Source organism: Hemicordylus capensis, chromosome 10 (assembly GCF_027244095.1).
Source record: "Hemicordylus capensis ecotype Gifberg chromosome 10, rHemCap1.1.pri, whole genome shotgun sequence".
NCBI classification, from domain to species: domain Eukaryota; kingdom Metazoa; phylum Chordata; class Lepidosauria; order Squamata; family Cordylidae; genus Hemicordylus; species Hemicordylus capensis.
The window spans coordinates 25,659,605-25,676,153 of record NC_069666.1 but is presented as its reverse complement, the minus strand read 5'-3'; the positions used below and the strand labels follow the sequence as shown (position 1 = coordinate 25,676,153).

The following is a 16,549-nucleotide window of genomic DNA, read 5'->3' as shown; positions in this document are numbered from 1 at the left end:
AAATGCTGGAAGAATCAAGGAACTGAAAAACAACTAAAAGGAGTAGCTATAAAGTGGGAAAGAGAAGGCTTTTGGGGGAGAGGAGGAAAGGCTGTCTCTGGAGCAGATGCAGGATGAACAGAACTGGGTGGCTTTATCCTTTCCAGGGCTATTTAAGCTTTCTATGCTTTTGCATATTCCGGCCTCTGGAGCAGCAGGGAAGTGTAACCCTTGTGGTGTCCTCTTTCAGCAGCAGGGAGGAGAAATGCATAGGAAGACTTACTTGGAGTAGTTTGCGTAGTTCAGCTGGTTATGGAGATGGACTGGCTTAGCAGGCTCAGGGAGATGGCTGGCAGGGACCTGTGTGGCAGGCTTGTTTTCGTAACTTCGACGATCGAAATAGGAGAGCTGCTTCCGATAGTACTCCTCATCCTCATCCGGATCATAGTGGTTTGCCCGGACTATGTCCTCAGGGGGCTTCGCTTGAGGTCTCTGCGGTTCTGGGGCCCTAACACAACACATGTATTAAAGGCATGTTGTAACAGCAGGGGCAGCTGTTGGGGAATTCCAATTCCTGCCATTCCCAGCCACCATTTATGGAAATTATTCAGCAACTGCTGGAGAGCGCCAAAGTTCCTATCCCCACTATAGAGATTTGTAGTTCAGAAGAAACACGGAATCAATAAAACCATTAGGCACTTTGCTATATAACCCAGAAGCACAAATAAAACGTTAGTAACTTAAATAATTGTCACCCAATTAAGTACATCTTAGGTGGTTCTGTGGTTTTGTGTAAACCAATTAAATCTGCAGAATCATGCCTATGATATCTAAAATGTCACGAGAGATAAACTTCTGTTGCAGGAGGCCTTTCCTCCCTTCTCTCTACAATGGTGACTGCTATCTGCAGGGCTTATAAGCACCTGTATTAAAAATACTTTAAAAATAAAAATACACATTACCTCATTCATTTTGGGCACCTGAAATCAAACCTAATTACAGTTGATAGACCAGAAAAATAGTGATTACTATAACTCAGGGGTTCTCCAGCTTGAGTCTCCAGATGTTGAACTACAATGCCCTTTATCCCTAGTGACAATGGCCTTTGGCCACTGTGGATGGGGATGATGGGAGATGTAGTTCCACAACATCTGGGGCTCAAGCTCGAGAACCCTTGCTCTAACTGACTGACTAAAGATTGAAGCCCTAAGTAAAATGCATTACTATGCTCTTCTATGGCTTGAGTATAGCAGGCAGTCTCTACAAGAGCTTTCTGGGGCATTCCAGACCCTTTTATCAGCAATCCTCTCCAGCCTCACTGCTGGGGCTAACGCAAAGCATGCAATGGAGCCCAACATAAGGTCAATGCTAATCCTTCTCCCATGCTCACTTCCCTCCACAACAACCCATTCTACCTCAGTCCCCCCTAGTTCTAAGAAATGGATGGCAGTCCTTTCACCACATTCTTCAGCTCCTGCTTGCCCTTTTAATCGACTGGGTCTCATGCCCAAGGGAGCCTTTGGGCCTCAGCTGTACCCTGGGACAAAAGGTAGTGGATGGATTTTTCCTGTGGGCCTGCACCCTTGTGTTGAACGTTGTATTTCTGCACTTACCTGTAAGCTGGTTTGTCATGTTCATATTGATTTTGAGAGACTGGTTTAGGACCACTCACTGGGGTGATGGTAGGTTTAGGGGCCAGCTCCGGAGGCTGCTAAAGAGACACAACACAAATCACAATTACTGAGCACAAGGCACAACTCTGGTATTTTAGAATTTATTTATTAGAAACATTTAATATACCGCCCACCCCGAAGACTCTGGGCAGTGCATCATACATAATAGTTGCTAAGTTATTTGTTCCAGCCGTAGTTTAGCCCCTTTTATTTATTCATTCAATTTATATACTGACTGCAAAGGGAAGTCTAGGCAGTTCGTAAACAACAACAACAACAACAACAACAACCACAGCTATTATAAAGCAACCATTTAAAACATTCAAAAATTACTAAAAGCCAGGCTTAAAAAAGGAATCTTAAGGGCTTTTTTAAAAGGCTGGTAAAGATGTTAAAACTTTTAAGCTTGCAGTGGGAGATTTTATACGTACTTAACTCTTCCTGTTCAAGTCAGTAGGGCTTTAAGTGCTGAATCTTAACTGGACAGTGTCCAGCACCTTGGTATTTCTATAACATTGATTTAAGATCTTCACATTTGTTTTATCTGTAGTTCTCACAACACTGTAAATTAAACCAATATGATTCCAGCAAGTTCATGGCTGAGCAGAGATTTGATCCAGGGCCTTTAAGCTCATCTCTAAATCGGAGGTTCCCAACTGTGGGTCCCTGATGTATTCGACTTCAACTTCCATCGTCCCCAGCCCAAATGGGAGTTGTAGTCCATAATGGGAGTTGTAGTCCAACAAAATCTGGGGACCAAAGGTTGTCCTTTAGAATGGTTCTCTACTGTTACAAGGTTCCCTTTTAATAGCTGGCATGTCATTCATTTATTCCAGGACTATACAACTTCAATCCTCCTGCAAAGGTTGGACAGTAACTTCCATCATACCCAGCAACCAGCCATGCTAGGGGCTGTGGTCCAAAAACAGCTGGAGGACCAAAGTTGTACAGCCCTGATTTATTCAGACATGGACAAACCCACCCTCTTCATTCCAGATTTGTATCCCTCACTTCCTAAGGGATCAGGGTGAATTACATGCTCAAAACTCAAAAGGAAACCTGTAATCAAAGTAATCCCATAGTGTCTTAATTGCAGGCAGCCACCTCTAACACACCACTGTCCAAGAAAATGCTGACACTTGGGTTTTGGCTAAGCTACCGAGGACAGGAGCCACTGGGAAGGGAATCATTCTGATTCATCTTAATGGTTATAATGGGGAAGAGAAGGCAGTCTCAAGGTTTTTGGGGTCCCAGTCTTTTGGGGTTGTATTGAATTACAGCAGTCAAGCTTTGAATTTCAAATTATGTGTTTGAAGACCCTAGGGTGTGAAACTGTGAAATCGACCAATTGAGAGAGGTGCCCCTATACTCTTAGTCACAGCATCTGCAGACCATGATTTCATTAGCCTTGTGAGGTTTCAAATAACAGCAAAACAGGCTGACCACGTATTTACCTTGAGGACTGGAACTTCATTAGAATCCTTTATTTTTTCCAATGATGAAGACCTTTTGTTTTCAAACATTTTAACCCTGTTGAGCACTGACTGCGGCTTCATGGCTGGGTCGTCTTCTTCCTCCGCTGGTTGTGTAGGCAGTGGTTTACTGTTAGAAGGCAGAACTTCTTGTTTGCTTTGCAAGGGAAGGGAAGGATGTACCCCTGCAGTGCTGAGAGGAGGTTCATACTGTCCTGTTTTAGCACTGAACCCTTGTGGGGGACCTTGTTCATAGCCTCTGGGTTGGGACTCAAAGTAATGCTTGGGTTCAGGAGATCTGGGCACTGTGGAGGAGTAGGCCTGAGTCTCTGTTTTGTACCGCCCATGAACTTCATACCCAGCAGCGGGCTGCTCTTCATACCTTAGTGGCGGGAGGTTGAAGTTTTTAGATGCATGCTCGTAACGAGGCCTACTATCGTACGCCACAGGGGGTGGCTCTTCGAAGCGAGGTTGTGCTGGGAAATAGCAGCTCCGTTCTGTGCTCTCGTCTGCATTCTGCCGGGGATCAAAGTCTCTAGGAGCTTGGTTATCAAAGGGTGGCCGAGGCTGGTAGGGCTGCTTTTCGTCGTAGTATGCCCAGTGATCATCGTATGGAGGGACTCGCTCCTCGTAGTGGAGACGGGGGTCATAGCCACGAGAAAACTGGTCCACGTAGTTGGAGGAGTCATACCGATAGGCCAGCTGCTCATAATCTCTACTAGGTTGTTTCTCTGTGTATGGGGCTTGTGGTTCATATGCCAGATTGGATTCCTTCTCCTGCCTCTGTGCTGGCTGTTTCAAGACATAGTTCTGCCGTGGTGGCTCCTCATTGAGGTAGGCATCCTTCCTATACATCTATTGAGAAATAAGAGTTTTGCTTAAGGTAGGGGCTCTCCAACTTGCGCCTCCAGATGTTGGTGGACTTCAACTCCCATAATCCAGAGCCCCAATGGCCTTTGGCCACTGGGGCTGGGGATTATGGGAGTTGAAGTCCAACAACATCTGGGGACCCAAGTTGGAGAACCCTTGCTTTAAGGTAGATGGGTAACTGGGACTGTGAAGAATAAAACAGCTGTGGAGCACCCACAAACAGCATTTTAACTAGTGCTGCCATCCAGTCATAAAAATCTTACCCATTCACACACGATTTAGTTGACCAATCAACTTATTAAGTGTGCACAAGTTTCCAAAAAAGGAAAAAATCTAAAACAAAAACACTGGTTATAGATGCATGCATGAATGCATTGCAGAAGGTATCAGAGAAATATTTCCTCATGCGAGGGAATGCCTTTTGCATGGTGACCCTTTGCTAACAGCAGTTTTAAAAAATAATTGTGGTACTATATACCATATTCATCCAAACAGAAGGCGACTCCGAATTTAAAATGACTCCCTTAAAAATATAGCTATATTTACCCCAAAGGAAGAGAACTCTGGATTTACGATGACCCCGCAATTTCTAACATTGAACAACTTGGAAGAAACCCTAGTCTTGGTTTCAGGTAAATATGGTATATATTTTTAAATCTGCTGCCTGATTAAATCAGAATCATCTTTTTAGCTGATCAAAATTTGTTTAAAAATCTATTGATCTAACTCAGTCTCAATTTCAACCCCTCAAAATCAGTCTGCTGCTTTTTTCCTTGAAGGAATACAGTCAAGAATCAACATAAAAAGAATCAGGATTGATAAAAAGCACTCATGATTGCTCAAGCACTCTTGGAGATGCAATCAGTCTAGCACTATGCTTCTCCTACACCATGACTCTTCAACTTATTTACGTGTATTCTGATTGGACCAGGAGGCCAAGTGCAAACTAGCTATCTGGTTGCCATATTTTCCCCAGTTTATTGCACTAAATTGCTAAGACCAATGAAGAGATCCACATCCCCCCCGGCACTTCTAAAACTGTTTGCTTCTTGGTATGTCTGCCTTACAATCTCTAGTCTCATCTCAGATTCCAAACTTTTGGTGAAGCCTGAAACACTTTACTCTTTAAGTTGCAACTGTCTGAGTGAGAGCCACTGGCATAGCCCAACCAACTCAGTCAAGACACCAATATTCAGGAAACACCTCTATTTAGTATAAGAGGCCCGAAAGCATAAACAAAGGTAGATTTGGAGGACAGCTTGCATTTTCCTGAAAGACATGTTAAGAATGTAACAAACTGGGAAAAGTTAAGCCACACACAAATTTAAAAAGAAAGCTTTGAAATGAAATGAGCCTGCAATCTCTTCCGATACATTTGTCAGCCAGCAAAAGTGAGGAACGTAACTTGAAATTCATGCAAATGAAAGCAACGTTAGGTATTCTTAGAAGCAGCGAAGCTCTTCTGTAAGCTGCACAGGAGCCCAGAAAAATCAAAAGGGAACTTTTAGTAAGGGGGGTGGAGCAGATATGATCATGTGCGAGCTTGATGTACAGCAGGGAGTCCGTGCAATGTGAGAGCACAGCACAGGCAGAGGTACCTTGGCTGGATCTATATGCGGTGACAAGGATGGCGGCTCTTGATCTCTGAGCATTATATGAGGTGCCTCAGTGCCAGGCGTTCTTAAGGGGGCAGCTTGTGGTTGGTAAGAGTTGAAAGGAGCCACGCCCGGCTCCTCCAGTCGGACATTAGTGAGGCTGACACTGGGATTAACAGCAGCAGTTGAGGAGGCTGGAGGGTTTGTTTCTGGCGACGGGGAAAGGTAGGGGGATTCTGCTTTCTGTGAAGTGTTTAAAATAGAGTTTGTGGTCAAGCCGAGTCATCGCTAGTTCACCAAAGCATTAGCCATAACCACCCAACCCCTCCTACTTAGGTTCAATAAATCCTATCGTGCACCTGTTAGGGATGTGCACGGAATCGGTTCGGAGGCCCTTTATGGGTTTCCAAACCGGTTCAAATGGCAGGTGGTTCTGCTGGTTCAAAGGCAGGGGGAGGTGCATCTTTAAGGGCAGGGGAGGGTGCACTTACCCCTCCCCTCCACTTTCCCCCCCTCCAGTGCTCTGTTTTTTTTTCAGAAGTCCATCGGGGCGGCAGCGTACCTCCCTGCCGCCCCATCGGCCCCTTTAACGGAAGTATCCGACACGCCTGCACACCCCAGGCATGGGTGCGCTCATGTTGCAGGCGCGTGCACACACGGTGGCTGTGTGCCCATTGGATACTTCCAGTAAAGGGGCAACAGGGAGGTATGCTGCCACCCTGATGGACTTTTTAAAAACGGAGCGCTCGCGGGGGGGGGGGAGTGAAGGGAGGAGTTAAGTGCACCCTCCCCCACCCTTAAAGATGCAAACCCCCCCAACCCCCTGCTTTTGAACCACCCCTGCCCAGTTCTGTGCACATCCCTAACACCTGTACTTAGAAGAAATATTATTTAGCAAATAAAAGCATGTGAATATATTGTAGGTTAAAGTCATCCATCTATTGGCTCAGCCAGGGCAACCCCCTAAGCAGACTCCTGGGGCACCTGGTAGAACCTCCAACCAACAGGAGCTGGGAACTCTTCCCCTCAGCTGCAGTCACAGTTGGGCCCTCAGCCAAAATAACTCAGGCCTTCCCATTGGCTTCTGGCTACATCTCACACAACCAATCCACACACACTATTCCACTATTCGGAACACAGTGCTTGTAAGTATGCAAGGCAGTTTGGTGCAAACCCTAGGAGTGGACGTGGGGAAGAAAGAGGGCCAGGCAAGGCAAGAGTGAAACCAGAAATTCACCAAGAGACATTCGAGTCAGCTCAACTAGGGCCATGGTTTATGTTGTGTGGGGGCCAGGGGAGATAAGGCAGGAAATCAGGTTTCAAAAGCTCCTTTAAAAAAAAAGAAAAAAAAAGTATTTGCTCCTTACCGGCTGCGCAGTACTAGTTTTGAACACAGGGGACTCTGTCCTGTGATTTGGCTGTGGCTGAGCTTGTGGGGCATATGGTGGATATGTTTGCGTCTCCTGATGCATCCCTGATGAGTCCTCTCTGACAGGTTCAGAGGACCGTGTAATGGCCGACTCCGGAGGGGTCCCAACTTCATCGTTGAGAGTCTCATCCAGCTCTTGATCGGTGTAGGCCCCGCCTTCCGTATCCGTGTCCTCATAGTCAGAGGTATGTCTACTGTCAGTACTGTACATGGAGTACTCACTACCTGGAGCCGATAGGTAGGACAGGCGATCATCGTGTAGGTCAAGGTCGTCACTAGTCGCGCCATCTGCCTGTGGCAAGACACAAGAGGTTCAGGAGAACAGCTTTAACAGGATGCTCTTTTCCACAGAGATGCGAGAAGAATGCTTTCCTGCACAGAACTGAGATTAAATGGCCTGCCAAATCAAAGGGCCTCACCTACTTTAAGGGAAATGGGTTTCACAGACCACTAAGACCCTCTAGTTTTAAAGACACACACATTCTTTTACTTGTTCCAGTGACCAAAGGTTTCAGTATTCATAATCTAATTAAGTCCATTCTACTGTAACCTTCACCTCTTTTGCGCTAAACTGCAGAAGATATGAGAGCCAGCCACCAACCTGAACACAAAGCAAATGTGTTAAGTTTGCCATGAATACCTCTACCTGCTGTAACACAGTTTGAATGCTTTAAGAATTTATTTGGTTTGGTTTTGTATTCAATGGGATCAACATAATTGGAAGTCCCAAAGGGCTTCTAACATTGGGAAACAAGAAGAAAGAGCAGGTGACATGAACAGGAGATATAGGTGCATATTGTCCTGCACACTGGGGAGGGGGAGAGGGAGGGAGAGAGAGAGAGATGTCATTCACACAATCGAAAACTGTGTTCTACCCAGGTTTGGGAGCTGTGTGTACTCCCAATTTTTGATTGTGTGGAAGCAAGGTTAGAGGAAAACCTGAGTAGAAGTGATTGTGTGGAAGCAAAGTAGGAGAAAAAGCTACCCAGGTTTTCCTCTAACCTTGCTTCCACACAATCAAAAATTCGGAGTACACACAGCTCCCAACCCTGGGTAGAATACAGTTTTCGATTGTGTGAATGACCTGAGAGAGAGAGAGAGAGAGAGAGAGAGAGAGAGAGAGAGAGAGAGAAGCCAGCTACATTTGCACCAATTGGGTTGTGAATTAGCGATTACTTCTCAAGACAGATCTTTTGAATCACAATGAATTGCTGCCCTGGAAATGTCAGCTCAATCTATAACAGCCACCCCAAAAAAGCCTTACATAACAGAGAGAAGCTAACAAAATGCTAACCAAAGAGGGACTCACTAGGAGGACTCAGAGTGCCCATCAATGGAAGGGCAGAGAGGAAGGAAGACAGTGCAGGGATTTCACGGCGCAGTGGCTACTAGCCATGTTGCCACAAGGCCTGGACGTGCTGGGTCAGAGAGGGCCTGAGTATTGCAAGGCGGCCTCTGGGATGTAATGCACACTCTGAGCCCTCCTAGGGAGTCCCTCTTGGCAGAACCACTTCCACCTCAGCCCAAGTACCTACTACTGTCTCTGCAGAAAGGTATCATTCAGACAGACTGCCCAAGCCCCACACTGCCAGCTTGGCAAGATGTGGTCCCAGCTGGGGGGCAAGCTGCAGGACTCTCCCATGGATGGCAAGACACTGGCCACAAACATGGGGCAAACGGGAAGGAAAGGGACAGGACTTCTTCCACTTGCCAGAGAAGGACTGCCCGAGCAGTACAACAGGGAGAGTGGAAGGGAGGCCAAGGAAAGGAGGAGACCTCAAGGGCTCTTGCAAGAAACCAAGAGATGTTCAGGAGAGTAGGAAGCGCCAATGAGGAGCAGAAGGTGCATGTGACGAAGCTGACCACCTTGCTTCTTGAGGTGACCCATCCAGAGCAGGCAGCCAATGGCGGCTGGAACCCCAGCCCCCGCCCCTCCATACTGTGGAGCAGAAGACAGACCCCAGGGACCACTGGGCACAGACCAAGGGCAGACTGCAGAAACTTGCAAGCCTCCCTGGCATCGCTACTCCTTTCCCTTCAAGTGGCCAGGGCTGCAGTCAGGGTGGAGCTTGTGGGTGCATCGTCCCACCGAGAGCACTGGTTTGATCTGCCCCCAATTTTTCTGGAACAGAATTTTAAAATTTGTGAAAGCTTGTGCGGAGAATTTTTTTTAAAATAAATAAATTGGGGGGGGGGGCGGGGAACCCGGCAGGTGATGCCTCTTTTAGTTGCTAGGACTGTGAGCCTGGCAAAGGACTTGGAGAGAGAGTGAGAGAGAACTTATTTCAGGATGTTGACTAGAGGTAGGTTCTGAACTGAAAAAACAGAGTTCTTATTCTGCTTATGCATATAATGCCACACAACTCAGGAGGTATTCAAATACACAAAATGCACTCAGATGGGTCATAAGGTTAGAAACAACAATTCCGTGAAACCGTCTTGAAAGATGAATGTGTGATCGACATGGAAGGAATAACCTAGGGTGCCTGTTAAGGGATTTACATATCTCATACTTGTGAAGAATGAAGATTTGTTTTGCCATCCCCAGCTTTGAAGTACTTTTCATGTTGTGTACTCCAGCTGTGAAGATTGGACTTTGAACATTCACATTTGCCTATTGTTCCATCTTTGCCATCATTGTATATGCTGGTTTCATGTATGGTTTGGGATTTGTTATATAAGTTGTACACCTATATATATGTTTGTGTTACACGCATTCATCTTTCAAGACTGTTTCACGGATTTGTTGTTTCTTGTTTGGTTTTTTGTCCATGATTCCCCATATGGTGTGTCGGTTCATAAAGGTTTGCAGGAATAACTAGTTTCCCCATTCATTTCTTTCAAGTTCTTCTAGGAAGTGTGGCAATCGAGACCAGCAAGGAAGGGCTGGCTACTGCCTTGTGGGCAATTCAACTATTATCTCCACCAGCACGCGCCAGTTACATCCGAAGAACTGCAGGGTTCTACGTGACCCCTAACCCCGCCTCGCATCTGGAGAGTCTTTTGTTTCAGTCACGTTACCCATTTCAGTCTCTTCTGATTATTCAACAGGCAATTCTGATGGAGCCAACTGAATCAGAAAGGGATAGCAACTACTACTTTAGCCACACAGTCACTCAAACAAGAACCTGAGGGGCCTCATGAGTGAAAGGCCAAGATTTAGGGGTTGCCAACTTTTCTCCCTCAGACCATCTCCTGCTCTTCTGCCTTTAAGGGGAGTTTGCTCTGCAGACAGCAAGCCATGCCAGGAAAAAAAAACTTCTCTTTACTTGCTGATTTCTGCAGAGGGTGCTTGAGTCCCGCCCGAAGAACTGGCAACTCTATTGAGACATTTGGGGAAGACAAACAATTGCTGAGAGGGATAAGTGAATGTTTGTGGAAGATAAATAATTGCAGAGGGGGCTTTGGTGCTGGTGCTTCAATATTCAGGGGCACTTTAGAAGCTTAAGTTCTAGAAGAAAAGATCAGGGAACATTGATAATGCTTCACTAGGTCAAAGGCTCCCCCCAAATTAGTAGGATGCTGAAGTTGTTCCAATATAAGCTAATATACAATTTCTTCAAGATAAAGGTAAAGGTAAAGTGTGCCGTTGAGTCGGTGTCAACTCCTGGCACCCACAGAGTCCTGTGGTTGTCTTTGGTAGAATACAGGAGGGGTTGACCACTGCCTCCTCTCGCGCAGTATGAGATTATGCCTTTCAGCATCTTCCTATATCGCTGCTGCTCGATAAAGGTGTTTCCCATAGTCTGGGAAACACACCAGAGGGGATTTGAACCGGCAACCTCTGGCTTGCTAGTCAAGTCATTTCCCCGCTGTGCCATTAGGTGGCTGTTCTTCAAGATAACCTAACCCCAATGAAAAAGAACCACCCCTCCCTTAGCATCACTATTATGCCATGCAGTCTCAGATAAGGCCATGAAAAAAACACACACACAACTGAATGCCATACCTTTCCTTCCGAAACCCACACCAGCTGATTCTGCTGCTGCTGCACTGCTTCCTTGAGTGCGCCATACCAGCCGTCATTCATCGAATTCAAGTTAATAGTAGCTAAAGGTAAAACACAGATGGGGGTAAGAGTTGGTTTGCCAAAATTAAGTCACAGCTACGCTTGAACATACAATTGGACTGAGAGTTCTGGGGCAATTCAAGATCACATTACTGTTTCAATTAATTTGTCAGGGGTTCTCAACCTTGCGGCCCCAGATGTTGTTGGACTCCTATCACCCCCAACCTTTGGCCATTGTGGTTGGGGATGATGGGAGTTGTAGTACAACAGCTGGGCTCCCAAGGCTGAGAACCCCTGACTCATATGTTTTTTCGTTTTTTAAGGAAGGAGTGCATTGTGTAATAACACAACATACAAGTAATCTACTAGTCATAAGTGGAGACATGGCTATTGTTCCTTGAATGTGCTTCCTTAGGCATGTCAAGAAGAGGTGATGCAGCCGATGTTCCCTGGTAGGCCTCCATTTTAAGGGTTCTGTGGGGGAAAGCCAGTACCAGTATTCCCTCTAAGGCATGTGCATGTATGCGTGCTCACAAGCTTCTTGATGTCCGCTCCATTAATTTTAGATCCCGCTCAGGCTGAATCAGGAAGGCCCCACTCTGAATGCACATGGTGCACATGCACTGCCTTGATACTGCCGCCCAGAACAAAACTCATGCTGCCCAGAGATGAAAAAAATTGGAGGGACCACTGGCCTGTGCCTCAAGCTCTTCAGGCTTTCAATTCAAGCAACAGGTTAGTGTGGGACCCCTATTTGCAGATATGCTTGTGAGGAAGTCCTTCAGTGTGGCTGCTGTGCTGCATGTGTGAGCTCCAAGATGCAAAGAGTTGTGCTGGAACTTAAGAGGACAAGTAGGGGAAAACTAGCGAGATGGATGCCCAAGAGATGCTATTTCTTAACAGGCACTATCACTCCCATCCGTCACAACACGGTTCAACAAATTGTCTTGCACAGCTTAGCAGCAAATCTTTGCCTACTTTAAGCAGCCATTTGTAGCAAGCCTATACAGAACACACTGCTTTATTCAGTCCCTAGATAATGTCTTTTTTTCATACCTCTTGCTTTGGTTACATTTTTCCTATGCACTCACCTGTGAAGAGGTGGTGATTGTTTTTTCGTAGCTTGTGGGCCCTTTCATATAGTTTCCTGGCACTTTTTCGGGATTCTGGACACAGCCTCATTCTCATGGTCTTCACACCCTGCTTAGAATCTGGGTTCAGGAACACCACGATGGGATACCACTGTGCATAATTCAGTCGGTCCACTGCATTTGGAGTGACATCTAATAACGCATGTTTGTCCTGTGAAATAAGCACATGGGGAAATGAACAAGTGAAGCCCTCTGGCTGCGCAAGGCAACTTGAGCTATTCTCTAAATGATGAAAGGTCTATTCAGGTGAACTTTTTGGGGCCATAGATTCTTTTTATAATAAAAATTCTGAAAACCAATTCAGTATTCTATCCTGAAATGTTTTTGTTTACATACTTTAAAGAGACAGTCCCTAAGAGGAAAAGAAGAAATATCATTATTCCATATGATCCTTGTGGCCAGAGGACTATCAACCTACTGGAAATCTAATTAAAAAGGGCTAATTAAATTATAGGACTTCGCCATTTTGATTAAGATTGCTTGAGGGAAGAGTGGGATCATTTTGCAATGCAAAGCAAAATGTAATTATGGGCAACCCCTTTCCATTGCTGAAATTAAATACTCTATTCTAGTTAGATGTTGTGGATTAAAGCAAATGGTAATTTCACACTTTAATGAAGCTTGTGGTTTTGCATCTTCTTGTGCTTGTTACATACAAGTAGGATGGGGGGAAAGCATCTCTTAAGGAGTGCATCGTCATTTTTTAAGATCTGTTACCTTAAAGGTCCATTAATGACTAATTGTTTAATCCAGGGATTATCAAACCCAGATGTTGATGGACAACAACTCCCATCACCTGCAGCCAGGCCGTTGTGGCTGGGGATGATGGGAGTTATAGTCCCACAACATCTGGGGACCCAGGTTTGAGAACCCCTGGATTAATCTATTTTGCATATCCAACTCTATTCAAGAGACCAAGAAAGAAAGAAAGAAAGGGGCAGTACATGAGCGGAGGAAGGAGGAGGAGGAGGGTGGACATATTGATACTATGTCACTGCAAATTCATAAAGTTGCTATATTGTTGTTTGGGTATGACACTGTTTTTTCCATGCTTCTGTGCTGGTCAAACACTATAATAAAGTTTATCTATCTATTCATTCTCAGCTGTTGATGACTACAAACCACATAATTCCTAGCCACAGGCCACTGCAGCTGGGCTGTTGATGAAAGTTGTAGTCAGCAACATCTGATAATCCCTGTCACAGGGGACACTAGTAGTAATCTTTATTAGAGTCACAGACCAGAAAAATCGCAAGGGAACCCTAGTTGCTGACTGTCTTTAGCCCACAGGAGGGGAGGCTCCAAAAGCAGATTACGGGTGGGAGGTCTGAACACACAAGCATTGTAAGAAGACTAAAGAACCAAATAACAGAACAGAGTCTGATGGTTTTATGCCATGTATGGATCATCGCGTATCATCATAATCACAATGCTGCCTTTAAAATGAATCCTATTGGAACACTTGTGAACTCCTAGAGACCACACTGAGCGAAGGTGCAGGTGATTCCCCCTCCTCCAAAACTGCTGTATGAAATTAAATTCCACCCGAAATGTAATTTGTAAAGTGCTGAGGGTTTTTGCTGAGGTTGAGGATTTCCCGTTGCAGGTCCTCAAATACAAACACATTCTGCAGACTTAGCAAGTGCCCAGAAGGGGGGCATGACGGTTCTTGTTAAGTTGGCAGGAGTCGCCGTTTTGTTCCCTGTGGTAAGCATAAAAAGCACAGCACTGCTTTCAATGCTACTACCTGCAAGACACGCATGCAAACAGAACTGTGGAAGGGGACAATGCACTGAGCACCAGGAGCTCTCCACCTAGCAAACATTTAGAAGACCCCACAGTTAAATTTCCTGTGATGAAGTTGTCATACTCAACAAACAGTGCCCTGTAGAGCAGGGGTCTTCAGGCTCCAGTTCCCAGATATTACTGGGCTGAGCTGCCATCATTCCCTGCCGCAACGGCCTTTGGCGGGTGGTGATAGGAATTGTAGTCCAACAACATCTGGGGACCCAAGTCTGAGCACCTTGCTGCAGACGTCCCAAGAGTAATGTGGGAGCTGTTTTTCTGTGGACTCCTTCCTTGGCACTGTTTGTAGGTCCCACACGATGTGGGTGGAGCCAACCACCCGGGATCTTACCATGCAGCAAGAACTGTCCCCAATTCCAGCAAGCACTGTTTCAATAAGGACCCTTGCAATGAACCCCCACTCCTTCCAATGTTGAAGCAGCACCATGGGAAAAAGCAACTCTCACCCTGCAGTTATAATGCCTCAAGGACACACCTGAGCCTTGCATATCTGCCACATGTGGCTGATGGGTTAAAAAGGGTTGTGTTGTCCCAAACACTATTATTTATACTTATCTGACCAGAAAAATAGGAGACTTGCTTACCCTGTCAATTATTTGTTTTATTGTATGAAGACGAATAATGCCAGAGCTGCGTTGGTCTGTACCAGCATCCCTTGGTTCACTTTCTGTTCAAGAGAAAGCAGTTGAGAAGAATTGGTCGATTCTACACAAAACATTTTCAGCCCACCACCACCAACAAATATTTATATAATGCTTTTCAACAAACATTTCCAAAGCAGTTTACACAGCGAAATAATAAATAAATAAGATCGATCCCTATCCCCAAAGGGCTCACATTCTAAAAAGAAACATAAGATAGACACCAGCAACATTCACTGGAGGTCCTGTGCTGGGGGTGGATAGGGCCAGTTACTCTCCCCCTGCTAAATAAAGAACCACCATGTTAAAAATGTGCCTCTTTGCCAAGTTAGCAGGGGATGCATCTTATTTCTAAGCAAAGACTGAAACATCTTTCTGTATTTTAGTGGTGAGCAACCTGTTCATTAAGCCACCACTGGGAAACCCTGATGCTTTGAAACTGTAAACAGAGTTCATTTCTCTGCAGTTGTGGTGTTGGCCACTGCTTCTTCTCAGTGGAAGGGCCTCTGCTTTTCTTGCACAAGGTTTAAGGTATCATCTTCTCCTCCATAGGAACATAGGAAGCTGCCATATACCGAGTCAGACCATTGGTCCACCTAGCTCAGTACTGTCTACATAGACTGGCAGTGGTTTCTCCAAGATAAGAATCTCTCTCAGCCCTATCATGGAGATGCCAGAGAGAGAACTTGGAACTTAGATGCTCTTCCCAGAGCGGCTCCATTCCCTAAGGGGAATATCTTCCAGTGCTCACACATCAAGTCTCCCATTCAAATGCAACCAGGGTGGGCCCTGCTTAGCTAAGGAGACAAGTCATGCTTGCTACCACAAGACCAGCTCTCCTCTCATGGACTGTGCCCGCCTTTTAAAGTCATCTAGGGAGGTCTGGTTGAGGCGGCTACTGGCACATTTGGTAGCGACTCAGGACCTGGCCTTCTCTAGAGCTGCCCCAGGACTCTGGAACGTATTCCCAAATAAAATCAGAGTGTCCCCATCTCTTCTGGTTTTTAAGTAACAGCTGAAGACGTCCCCTTTAGATCATGCCTTTTAGTTAACAAGTTTTAAAATTTATATTGAGATTTTAAATTGTTTTAATAATTTTAATGTTTTATTATGGTGGCTGTTTTAAATTCGTTTTAAGGTGTAAAATGCCCAGAGATATATTGGGTGGTATAAAGCCACGCTAAATAGATACATAAAGTCAGTCTTGGGCAAGGAGGAACAATGGTCTGACTCCATGTAAAGCAGCTTCACATTTATTTATATACCGCCCGATCGATCAATCGATATATATATATAGAGAGAGAGAGAGCATGAGTGCGAAGTGGCAGGGAGGCATGAGAAGCAGGCATGAGAAAGTAGAGAAGTTGCTTACTTGCAATCTGATAAATATCTGGTTCTTCTCTTGCCAGCTTCTCTCGAGCAACATCTGCAATTGGTCCAAAGATTGTGACAGGCCTGAGAAATCCAGCTGGAATAAAAAAAGAACACAAAGAATAAGCCACCTTAAAAGTACAGGTGGCCCCCATCTGTGGTCCCGGCACCCACGGTCCCACGTATCTGCAGTCGGGCCATGGAGACCCGACCTTGTTATTTGTGGGCACAAAAGGTTAAAATTAGGCTATCTGCGGTTCCTAGGTAGCAGGAAATGATCTCCAAGGTCATTTCCATGACTATTTGCTGAATAGAGCCATTTTATGGCTCCTTAAAAAAGAAATCCCCGCAATTTTCTGCAGGAAAAATGGTGGAATTGGGGGGCATTGCTGGACAGCTGGAGAACTGAAGAGCATGATACAGCATGTTATTTCTCTAATTTCTGCCTTTTTGTTGCTTTTCTGCCCATTTTTGTGCCCTGCAGGAACCTAAGCCTCCAACTGTCATTGACTTAATGTCTTGTTATCTGCGGTTTCGTTATCCGCAGAAATTG

General features: G+C 45.4%; 1 protein-coding gene across 24 annotated transcripts in view; it reads right to left on the bottom strand.

The window, feature by feature from the left end:
• Window positions 1-16,549, bottom strand: part of TJP1 (tight junction protein 1) — a 344,987-nt gene that overhangs the window by 14,562 nt on the left and 313,876 nt on the right. For 13 of the 24 annotated variants that reach the window (XM_053271916.1, XM_053271915.1, XM_053271911.1 and 10 more), the window contains 9 exons: window positions 15,998-16,093; window positions 14,569-14,651; window positions 12,119-12,329; window positions 10,968-11,068; window positions 6,957-7,310; window positions 5,593-5,832; window positions 3,107-3,979; window positions 1,593-1,690; window positions 263-487 (listed from right to left, as the gene is read on the bottom strand). In XM_053271916.1, the coding sequence (XP_053127891.1) occupies window positions 263-487; window positions 1,593-1,690; window positions 3,107-3,979; window positions 5,593-5,832; window positions 6,957-7,310; window positions 10,968-11,068; window positions 12,119-12,329; window positions 14,569-14,651; window positions 15,998-16,093 (2,281 nt within the window). The remainder of the gene's footprint in view (window positions 1-262; window positions 488-1,592; window positions 1,691-3,106; window positions 3,980-5,592; window positions 5,833-6,956; window positions 7,311-10,967; window positions 11,069-12,118; window positions 12,330-14,568; window positions 14,652-15,997; window positions 16,094-16,549) is intronic. The other 11 variants (XM_053271902.1, XM_053271906.1, XM_053271908.1 and 8 more) reach the window with 5 other exon arrangements.